Source organism: Meles meles, chromosome 9 (assembly GCF_922984935.1).
Source record: "Meles meles chromosome 9, mMelMel3.1 paternal haplotype, whole genome shotgun sequence".
Taxonomy (NCBI): Eukaryota; Metazoa; Chordata; class Mammalia; order Carnivora; family Mustelidae; genus Meles; species Meles meles.
Window position 1 is genome coordinate 82,152,140 of NC_060074.1, and position 12,072 is coordinate 82,164,211.

The 12,072-nt window shown below is 34.7% G+C and overlaps 1 protein-coding gene across 1 annotated transcript in view; it reads left to right on the top strand.

Moving 5' to 3' along the window:
- ITGAV (integrin subunit alpha V) overlaps window positions 1-12,072 on the top strand; it is a 102,148-nt gene that overhangs the window by 59,644 nt on the left and 30,432 nt on the right. The window contains exons 11-16 of the mRNA XM_046018569.1: window positions 786-838; window positions 1,237-1,439; window positions 5,931-6,122; window positions 8,270-8,315; window positions 9,704-9,811; window positions 11,727-11,785. Coding sequence (XP_045874525.1) covers window positions 786-838; window positions 1,237-1,439; window positions 5,931-6,122; window positions 8,270-8,315; window positions 9,704-9,811; window positions 11,727-11,785 — 661 coding nt within the window. The remainder of the gene's footprint in view (window positions 1-785; window positions 839-1,236; window positions 1,440-5,930; window positions 6,123-8,269; window positions 8,316-9,703; window positions 9,812-11,726; window positions 11,786-12,072) is intronic.

The following is a 12,072-nucleotide window of genomic DNA, read 5'->3' on the forward strand; positions in this document are numbered from 1 at the left end:
AGCTTTGCTAACTTTACTTCTTTTGGTTTGTTGACTCATTCCTCACTTTAGCTCATCTTTAAACTGTCATCTCTTGTAGTTTTGCTTTGCATGTTGGGCTATCTCTAGAACTTTTCTTTTCACATTTATTTCCAACCAGGCTGTTCTGTCTGTGATGGTCCCAGTCTCCTGTAGTGGGGGAAAGGACATTCCTTCACTCTATGCATAATCCTGTAATAAATCAAAAACATTTGTACTGTGTGTAATTCAGAAGCAAATCCACTGGCAAGTCATCAGTTGAGATGTGAGACAAGAACAAAGCCATTCCAGTATCTCTAACCAGTGATTTCTTGAGAGTAGCAGTGATTTCACGTAGGAAGAACCAATTATGATCTATTAATAATTATTCTCTATTATCTTTACTGTATAAACTCCCACTGATAACTTCTTGGGCTCATTTAAAACTTCTGTCTGTGACTGTATGGCTTTCTGATAGTGTGTCTGTATCTGGCACCTGTTGGGTAGTGGAGAGGAAGGGAGATAGGATATTAGCCCTGGGAAGGAGCATTTATTATACTTGGACTTAAGTAGGATGTGTTGAAGACACTGAAATAATATACATGGGATATGTTTTGCCCATAAATCTAGAAACATAAAAAAGCCTCATTACCTGATTGTGTTGGTAGTATAAACTAAAGAAATTAAGATTGACACACTATGTGCAGAGAAAAAAAAATAACCCAGATATTAACTGTCCAAACTAGTTGGAGGAAATGTAAACATTTCATTTTCTTTTTGTTATCCAGATGGCTGCATATTTTGGATTTTCTGTTGCTGCCACTGACATTAATGGTGATGAGTAAGTTTAAAAAGATGTTTCCAGGAACAGTTTTCCTCTCATGTTTATGAGTGCTTTACTAAAACTAAACATTTTTTCTTCTGTTTCTTTGTCCCCTTCCTGCTAATCTTTCTATTTAAGGAAACAGTTTGAAGCAACCTTATCATGAATATGAGAAAACCTCTGTGTTGTTCATAATTACTTTCAGTAGCATTTATGATATGAAGGAATAAAGTAATTTTTATGAATTACTCATGGTTCCTTATAGGAGTTCAAGGAAGGTTTGAATTTGAAATGGTTCTATACTTCAGTTTGGTTATTAGAGATACAGAAAGAGGGAAAATGGGTTTTATAAGAAAAAATATTGTTAATAGATGGAATTTGATCTTGCTTTGGTGACGAAGATTTTGTTCTTCTAGTTATGCAGATGTGTTTATTGGAGCACCTCTGTTCATGGATCGTGGTTCTGATGGCAAACTCCAAGAGGTGGGGCAGGTGTCCGTGTCTCTGCAAAGAGCCTCAGGAGACTTCCAGACAACAAAGCTGAATGGGTTTGAGGTCTTTGCAAGGTTCGGCAGTGCCATAGCACCTTTGGGAGATCTGGACCAGGATGGCTTCAATGGTAAGATCAAAGTTCAGCAATGGTGGGTTCCTAATTTTGTGTCTACCCTCATCAATTGAAGTTCATACCAGCAAATCTTCCTAGAAAGAAGCGTTTGATTGACAGTGACACACTAGGTTAAACAACAGTTGCTCTTTTTTGTTAAAAATCAGAGAAAATTTTTAAAAAAAGGATTCTCATGAGTTATTATTCATATAGCCTCAAGTTAGAATTTTGCAGTAGTTAATTTCTGAAAGGAAATCTGCCTTCTCAGGGAGCCCAGTATAAGGTGGGGATTTTCTCTGTCCTGCTTACAGCAGCGCCCTCTACTGTCCCATTTGGATACGAATGTAAAAAATGCACGCAGGTACATTGTCAAGGCTGTTTTTACTATAATTGAATCTCTCAAAGGTTTGAATGGACATTCATACATTTTTTTTTTTTAAAGATTTTATTCATTCATTTGACAGACAGAGATCACAAGTAGGCAGAGAGGCAGGTAGAGAGAGAGAAAGGAGGGAAGCAGGCTCCTCGCCAAGCAGAGAGCCCGACATGGGGCTTGATCCCAGGAACCCGGGATCATGACCTCAGCCAAAGTCAGATGCTTAACCGACTGAGCCACCCAGGCATCCTGGACATTCATATTTTTAAAGCCATAACTTTGTTGTGGCTGTCTAAGAAATTCTGAAAGTGGTTTTAACTCCCCTCGTGGGGGCAAGTAAAGAATATAAGCTCATTGTTTTATGATATTCCTATTTAATATTGTAATTAATATCGTAGGTATCTTTAAAAATCAAAGTTGGATTTTATTTTAGAATAAAAGCTAAATTACAAATTATCAAAACTTGTAAAAAAATAAACACATTACAAAACTCTGGAGATCACCGAATAGAGTTGAGTGGTTGGTTTTATGAATAATCGGTAATATTTAGGAATATGTCCCTTAAAATTTAAAGAAAGCTATAATTGAAAGAGAAAAATTCAAAAATACAGTTGACTCGTGTCTTCCAAGTAGTAGTGGAAAAGAAAACATTTTCTAGACTTCAAGACCACTCCACTCCTGCCTCTCCGATAGTTTGGAAGTGTCACTTCTGAGATTAACCCTAGATGTTTTCAGTGTTAGTGAGAACTACCCACGGAGACATCTTGATTCCTAAAATAGAGTCCTAAAGATCTTTACTACCAAGAGGACATAAATCAAATGGAACTCTGATGTAAAGTTTAAAATAGAACTTGAAAAGAACAGCATAGAACAGATGAAGCTATCACTTATTGATAATAAAACTACCGAGAAAACACAGGGCCAGATTTGAGGTTCTATCTTGAATAAATGTAATGAGTTCTTTGCTATAGCAGGACCTTCGTCTCTGGGTTCTCTGGGAGATCGTAGGCATGTTTGCTGTCACGTGTCTTAAGGGTATTTCAGCCACTTTAAAGAAAGTTTCCTCAGTATCATGATCTGGCCAACATCTCATTCTGCTTTCTGTACTTTTATCAAAATGTTTTCTGTGAATATAACAATGATAAACAACAGATAAAAAGTACTGAAGTTTTACAAAGATTTAACAAACAGATTTTACTTCTAGAGATGGATACCGTAGAGAATGATTTTGTTCTTTCCAAGTTTCTCCTGGAGTCTTATTGTCCCAAGTAGTAGATTATGAATGATATGAGCTGTGCTTATGTAACCATTTATATATACTTACAGATTGCATGTCTGTATAGTTCATATACATAAAATGAGCTATTAATTATGACCTGGATCTTTTCTTTGTTTAAACCTGAGGATATTAACCCTTTGTTATGCCATTCATCTTCTGTTCCTCTCTTTCTGCTGACACCCCCTAGAAAACCCTCGGTATCATCAAGAGGGATACTGAAAACAAAACAGTAAAGTTGTGTTCTATAATAATGTGCAGTTTTTGTCAGTACCCCTCTAGAAAGAGGGAAAAAACACAAAATAAAAACTGAAATGATCAAAGGAAGAAATCAGTTGAGTAAAAAAGAAGGGCTTTCCAGACTGAACAGATGCCAGCCAAGAGAGAAGATGATTAGAATGTATGAAATAATGAGAACCTTAGAAGAGTTAAAGGTAATTTTTATTAAATGATTTCTCAACACTGGAGTTCTCTTTTGGGAACTTGTATTTTGATGAATACATTCTTAATCATATGTCAAGTTAGAAGTTATGCTTCCCTTTGAAACTTAAGAAAGGTGAAAAGAGTCTTCCATAATTTAAATACTACTAAAAAAAAAAAAGAATTCTTAGTTGGTGTTTACTGTAGGCCATGCACTGTTCTAAGGGCTAAAAATGAGAGGATAAATCAGAGCTCATTCATGCCCTTAAGGCATTTAGCATCACTAGGGGGCAACTTTTATGTAAACAAGTAAACATTAGAATGCAGTCATCACAACATTTGAGATGTTCTTGGGCGTAATGGTCTTCCATAAAAGATGAGAGATCAGGGAGTCTTTGGTGTGTCAGAGGACGCAGCATCCAGGAGGCTGACAGCAGTTTGTGTATATTGAGATGTAACTAAGGCAGTTTGGAATGGCTGTCACAGGCAAGATGGACACATCCTTGCTCTTATGAAAGCTATGTTTTGTGGGGAAACCATAGAATAAACACGTAGTGGGGGAATTCAGACAATGATAAAGGCTAAGGGTTAAAATAAACAACAACAAAAAAGCAGGTGAGTGTGATAGTGCCTAGACAGTGTGAGCGAGAGGGGAGAGTGCATGGGTTCGTTGTCAGGGAAAAAAACCTTTCTGATAAGATGACATTTCATCTGTGATTTGGATAAACAAAAGGAGCAAAGCTTGAAGAGCCCTGGAGCAAGAGCTGTTAAGGCAGAGGAAGAAGCAAGTATAAATCTGAAGATGGGAACTAGCTTGGCATGTTTAAGGAACAGAGGAGAAGGCCAGGATTGATAGGAAGGGTGAGGGAGGGATAGAGCTGGGGCGTGGGGAGATGGGGAGCAGTGGTAGAACAAGTAGACAAATTAGGTAGTGTTTAAATGCTTTGGGAAATAATCGAAGGATTTTCAGAAGGAAGCTGACATGATACTAACCTTTGGCAGCTTTGAGGAGAGTGGCTTTTAGGGTCAAGAACAGAAGCGGGAGCCAGTAGGTTACTTTAGGGATCCAGGGAAAGGGTGAGAGTGACTTGTCTAGGATGGTACCAGCAGAGACAGGGAAGTGGACATATTTATAATACATCTCAGACTTAGAAATGGTCATAGTGACCATTTGCTTAGCGTTGTTTTGTTTTGTTTTTAGTAAGAATTTCGAGCTTCTAATTTGTTTGTGTTATCTTAATACAAGTTGAGCAAGATTGAAATGAAATCATAACTTCCAAATTTCCAAGCCAGACTGTTTCTTCTTCAAAAAACAAAATCCATGTACATCTAAATTAAGTAGAATTTGAGAGCTGGAATGAACCTTAGATGAACATTTTGCCGTGTCCCCTTCTTTCCATTTTTAAGGAAGAGGTATTTTGAGGTCCAGAAAAGTTAAGTGATTTATCCAAGGTCAGACCCAGAATATCTGACTCCAAGTTAGTGTCATTTCCACACAGTTTTGCTTGAATCTCCTTAAATTAGATTGTTGCTTTTGAATAATATGCTATGGAGCTTTGACTCTGTATTTATTGGGATACATGGGTTGTGTGAATATAGGTTTCTCCCCACTGTCCAGAAGTGTAGAGCCTTCCTACGAGAACTTTTATAAGCAGAGGGGCGCGTGGGTTGCTCAGTTGGTTAAGTGTCTGTCTTCAGCTCAGGTTATGATCCCAGGGTCATGGGATCGAGTGCTGATATGGCTCCCTGCTCAGCAAAAGTTTGCTTCACCTTCTCTCTGTCCCTCTGCCTTGTTCATGTGTGCTCTCTCTCTCAAATACATAAATAAAAATCTTAAAAAAAAAACTTTAATAAACAGAAGTGGTGTAAAGTGAAGAAGCAACTATCATTAATTTATATGGAAACTTCTCCAGAGCCAGAAAATTTCCCCAACCCGAAAAGTAACCTCTCTCAGGCTTTCGTGATACCTTAGGACACATCTTGCTAATGGAGGGAAAAAAAAGTTGAGATAGAGTACAGATGTTCACACAGTTCCATGCTATAGTGGTTTAATGCTGAGATGCTGGATGTAACTTCTCCGGAAAGAGCTTAGGGGTGCCGCTGTTGCTACTCAGGGTGCGCACAGCCTCCAGAAGGGTTCATTGCAAAACAAACGCTGAAGGCTATTTTGGCTTTTCTTTGTAAAAGCGAATCCTCTTCAGATTTCTTTCAGTCAGCAAAACAGGTACTCATGTAGGTCTTACCTAAAAGCAAGTGGTGCTATGTTTGGAATGCAGAAGCCATCTGTATTAAGATCTTCACCATGTAAATAATAAGTACTGAGACTTCTCTCTGTCCTTGCCCTCCCTCTCCATCTTCTTTCCTTCTCCTTCTTCCCCGTCTCCTTCTTTTTCCTTCTTTCCAAATCCCCCCTCCCCTCTTTTTTCCCCTACAGATATTGCAATTGCTGCACCATATGGGGGTGAAGATAAAAAAGGAATCGTGTATATTTTCAATGGAAGATTAACAGGCTTGACTGCGGCACCATCTCAAATCCTTGAGGGGAAGTGGGCTGCCCGGAGCATGCCACCAAGCTTTGGCTATTCCATGAAAGGAGCCACAGATATAGACAGAAATGGATATCCAGGTGCTTTCCTAGAAATACATAGAGTTTCTTAGGTTTTTCAGTCCTAATAGAAATAGTTTTAGTTACTGCTCTCTTGATTTATGTTATGAGTCCTTTCCATTACATACTTCAAGTATCATTTGTACCCCTGTTAGACTGAAAGCTCTGTTCTCATCACTGCAGAGGGTATGAAGCATAGACAGCTCTACATCCTGGAAGCTTCCAATAAAATACATACTCTTAAGTTTCATCTTTTGTTGTTGTCCTGAAGTCTGTAATGAAGTGTCAGAGAAAAATGTTGTAGAAGCTAGAAACAAAAGCTGAATGTTCATTCTGACTTTTAAAATGTCTTTTTAGTTTGTTTTTAACGGTCTAGCATTTTTATGACTTGACTAATCATTGATTTTAAAAAAATACATTATCTCATTTAATTCTCCCAGTAAGGCTGGTGAGGAATATAACCTAGCTCATCTCTTTATTATACCATTTTATGGATAAGAAAAGAGACTGAAAAAAGTGATTCGCCTGAGATTTGCCTATTGGTTTAAACCTGAGCAGGAAGGGAGGCCTTTTTCTAGCTCTTACATACTTTGGGTATTTTAATGGATCTGGATCATAGTGGGTCCATTCTTTAAAAGAAATAATAATGCAGAAAAATTGGTTACCTTTATTGTTGAAACAGTTCCTATGTGCCCAATATACAGGTGTGTTGACATGCTTTTAGAAGTAGGATAGAAGTTGATTTTTACCTGTTAGTGTTATTTCAGGAAATTTTTTGGTTATTAATGCAATATATTTATTGTAGAACTTTTAGAAAATACAGGAAAGCATATCTTTTAGTCATTTTTTCCAATGCGTTCATACAGTTTTTTAACAAAATGGAAGTATGCCTCAGGCACTGTTAATAGCATATTTTATTCACTTAAAACCAGGAATGTTTCCCTGTATTATTAATTACTCTTCTAAACATGAATTGTGTTTCCCATTCTGTCAAATGTCAGCATCATATCTTATTTAAATTTATGTTTGGGCATTTATATCCTTGCATGTAATTCCAGGACATTACTTCCTTAGGACAAAATTCTAGAATTGCTGTGTCAAAGATAGGCACTTTCTAAAGTCTGTTGAAACATACTGTCAAATAAAATCCCACTCCCTCCAAAAGAAGGTTTTACAACTTTTTTAAGCACTTACCAGAGTGAGTGATCATTTTTCCACATTTGTGCCTACACTGAGGGTCACCTGTTTTTTCTTTTAAAATAACTTTAAACTATGTGATAGGTGGAAAATGTTACTTTGTTCTGCCTTATCATTTTTAATTATTAGGGAGGGTATGCATTTTTATTTATTTTGTATATATTTGCTTTCATGAATTTCTTTTTATTTTTTTTTGCTTCGTTTTTATTGAGATTTTTTTTTCTTTTTTTTTTTTTTTTTAATTTGTGGCAGTGCTTTCAATATTGAAGACTCTAACTCCTTAGCATGTATTTATTTTTCAGTTTGCCACATTTGGGTTGTGTGCATTAAAAAGTTCTTAATTTTTATGTAATCCAATCTACTGATCTTTATGGTTTCTCATGTATTTTTTTGCTTAGAAAGGGTTTCCCCAGGTTTACCTTGGATATACTATGAGATAAGGCTCTTCATTTTTTTGTGATCGTGAACCTGTTGTTACTAACTGCATTTAGAAATTAATGCGTTTTATTCTTGTTAATTCGAATGCTACCTGCTACTATTCTAAGTATTCTACATATATGTAATACGCTTTTTTGGTTTTAACAGTGAAAAAATTTATAATGAAATTTTATATTTATAATGAATTTTATAGTGAAATTGTAAAATCCACAGGCACATATAAAACTTTTTCCTATGAGAGGTATATGTATTTGGGTGATGTGCATTTCCTTATTGTAGAAGTATCCATTAAATAGACACTCATCTACCCCGATGAAAGATTAATTTTATGATGAGTGTTTGCCATTTGATAATATCCTATTTAGAGTTTTGATATGTTTTCACCTTTTAGATATTATCTGACAACCACTTAATGAAGACTAGTTTTGAAACTGTGTGTAAATCTTTATTGTATGCACTGAAAGTTTTATAGAACGGTATGTGAATAAGAAAAACAATATTGTTATTTACATGTTTTTCTACTCTCTTTTAAGACTTAATTGTAGGAGCTTTTGGTGTAGATAGAGCTGTATTATACAGGTGAGCATTTTCCATATCCTGTAATATAGGAATATTCTCAATTATTTGACAGTTTTATAGTTAAGTCCAGTGTTTGATTTTCAGTTTAATTTTCTTCAAGTAATGATAAAGTTTGTTTGTTCTTTTTAATCGTATTGTTGCAGGCAAGTAGCATTTATATAAGGAAATCCCAAAGTAGAGAAAGGTGTAGATTCTTTAATTTAGGAAAACATTCAGATTTTTCCCTCTTTATTCTTTAAATTGTATTAAAGAATATTCTCCTGCATTTTAAATCTCTTTAAAATTTATATGAGCTTACATTTTCTTCTAAAGAGGCAAGAAATTAACTTGATGTTTATGCTACAGCATTCTGTGACCACAAGGGCAGTATGTAATGACTCCCCAAATCAGTGTTTTTATTATTAGAGCAATACCTATAAATCCATATAACCTATATTTCTCAGCTTCATCCGTGTTCCTGGTTATTCTCTATATTTAATCAATTCCCCATGCTTCAGGCTACCATGTGGCATCCCAAGTAGATTAAGGTGTTTACACTTCCATGGGATGTGTTTATATATGCCAGGATAATGAACATTAATTCTACGTAATGGAATTTATGTTGGCTAACTTGGCGCCACCTGTGTATTCATGTAGATTCCAGGATTTATCATGGTTGAGACTGGCACTCTGACATGAGCCTACCCGATTTTAATGCAGGGTTTAAGTCTGTGCATCTGAACTTTGGAAAACTATTTATTTTATCATTTTAGGTTTTAAAATTGTTATCAAAGAATTAATAATGCATGTAGTAAAAGCTCACATAGTACAGAAAGGGTATAGACAAAAAAACATACTGTATCTCATATCAGTTACTAGTTTATAAGTATACCCTCCCAGAAATATTCCGTGCATTAAAAAATTGTGGGTGTGTGTCTGTGTGTGTGTGTTTGCATGCATCTTTTGTACATCGTGGGTTTTTTTCTCTCTCTTATTTAAAAACTGGATCTTGGATATATCTTAGAAATCATCTCATATCCACACAGATGGATTTATGTCGCTCATTTCCTCTACTATATTGCGTTGCATTAGATACATGCTCCATGACGTTTTAACCATTCTGCTGTGGTGGACTCCGTTCAGATAGGTTGGCCAGTTGTCCCTCTTTGCCTGGAACTAAAGGATTTATCAGGTCATCGGACTTTCAGTGCTAAAATCAGCACTGTCCCTGGCAAACTGGAATAGTTTGTTGTTCTGTGTTTAGGTTGTTTTATTCTTTTTGCTATTATAAACAGTGCTTTAGTAAACATTGCACTTACATATACTGTGAATGTAAACCTAAGATGCTTGGGTTAGTATAACATTTCAAATAACTTTCTTTTTCTTTTCTTTTTTTTTTTTTAAACCAGGGCCAGACCAGTTATAACTGTCAATGCTGGCCTGGAAGTATACCCTAGCATTTTAAATCAAGATAATAAAACCTGCGCACTGCCTGGGACAGATCTCAAAGTTTCATGGTAAGGGCATTAGTTTCGTAATAGTTATTATTGTGATTATTTGTGTAGTCATTGTGAAAACAGTTGAAAATAAGCTAAAATATTGCTTAAACAGTTTCTGTGAGTATACTCTCTTTTCATAGATTGAACTATGGAAATATTGTTTCAAAGGAGATATGTAGAAGTCTCTAGAAATATGGTACAAACTAGTATGAACTTCATTTTAAATAAATGATGCATGCTCAATCAATATATTCAAAAAGAAAAAGCTAATAAGATCACAGAACTGATTTATATATACTTTTAAACAAGCCCATGAACATTTTAATTTTCAAAAGATATGATCTTTTCCAGATTAATATCTGCAAATGGTTGTATGAAAAATATTATATACATTAAATCTATATTATAAATAACCTATTACTAGTATAATGTACTTGTTTTTCTACTTGTTCCCTTACTAGTTTCTAAAGAAAACTAATTTTTTTGGTAAGTTTAATGTCTGAATTCTTCTCTAGCCCAGTGTTTCTCAAGTCTCCTTTATTTGTATGCTGTTTTTTGCTACATTATATGATTTTTGCTATAGTTTCATTCTACCTGTATTTATAATTTTTTTAAGCTTTTTTTTTTTTTCTTTTTTAAGTAACCTCCATGCCCTGCGTGGAGCATAACGTGGGGCTTATACTCATGACCCTGATATCAAGACCTGAGCTGAGATCAAGGGTTGTATGCTTAACTGACTTAAGCCACCCGGGCATCCCTAAAGTTTGTTTTTTTTTTTTTCTTTAAAGCAATTCATGTTTTACTTAAAAATGTTTGAAAATAAGATCGAAAAACCCAGTATCTTTCTCATACATGTCAAAATAAGTATTAAATGAAGAAAAATCTTGACCCTATTTACTACTAAAATTACCATGAGTACCCTACTTTGGAGGACACTGTTCTTTATGTTCCTTGGTTACACAGAAAAATCAGAGAACTTCTGACAAACGCAGGGTAGAATGATTGGAAGCTGGGAAAATTTTATTTCAGAAGAGCTAATGAAAAAAATATTTTTCCTGATTTTGTTTTTGAGTTATTACACTCATTAAAAACATTTTTCAAAATTTTATTTCTTTCATTGGATTGCATTAAAAATTTGGTAACATTTTGTCTTAATTTACATTGATTAGCAGTGAAGTTGTTTTCAGATTTTGGCTTTTTAAGTTTTACTGTCTTTCTTCCCTTCACTTACCCTGCATGCCCCTGTGAAGTTGCTAATAATAAATTTTAAATTATGCAAATAATCCAAAGGCTTTGAATACACTAAGCAGTAGCTTTCATGTGTTTTTGATTATGGCACGTAGTATGAAATGTATTTTATATCATAATCCACCAAAGACATGTATGTAATTAAAACAAAAATTCCATGAAATCTTACCCTTCAATTTTATTTATTTATTTTTTTAAGATGGTGGCTAACCTATCCTATTAAACTAATTTCACGACCCATTAATAAACCTATTCATGACCCATTAGTAAATCGTGAAAAGCACTATTCTATAAGAGCTTTCTAATTAAAGGAAGCTTTGGTGGGATTTTTTAGTAAATGAGATGTTATTTTAAATCTGGTCAGTCATTTCCTTCATTGGGGTTTATCAGTATGTTCTCTAAATATGAGAGAAAGTTAGGAGATTCATTTCTTTTTCTTCTTTTTCTTTTCTTTTTTTTTGCATCAAGGTACCATGAAAGTAAATGTGCTTAAATTACTGAAGCATGAGTTAGGTTACTCTGTGTAGTTTCATGTTTCGGGAATAATATTAAAACATGAGGAAAGATATAAAAGGTTTTACTATATATATAAACTGTGTATTAGAAATGTGATATTTGGGGATGATATTCAAAAATATGTCTAAACTGGATTATAGGATTTGTATATATTTTTATTTTTCTACAGTTTTAATGTCAAGTTCTGCTTAAAGGCAGATGGCAAAGGAGCACTTCCCACGAAACTTAGTAAGTGTTCTACGGAAAAATTATATAATGACTCTACATCTATAGCACTCAGAAAATATTTTAAGATATTTGAATAGTTAACACAAATACCTGTTATTGTTGTTCTTTGTTTGACTTTTTATGGTTAAAGACAGTTAACACTGCAACATAATTACCTTGTTGACTTTTAAGTTCAGATAGAATACATGTTTGTTTATTGACATTGTGAACAAAGTAGCCACTGAATGGTAAATATGGACTTCAGAGAGTTAAACAATTAACAATGAGAGGTAAATGAACTCTAGGGG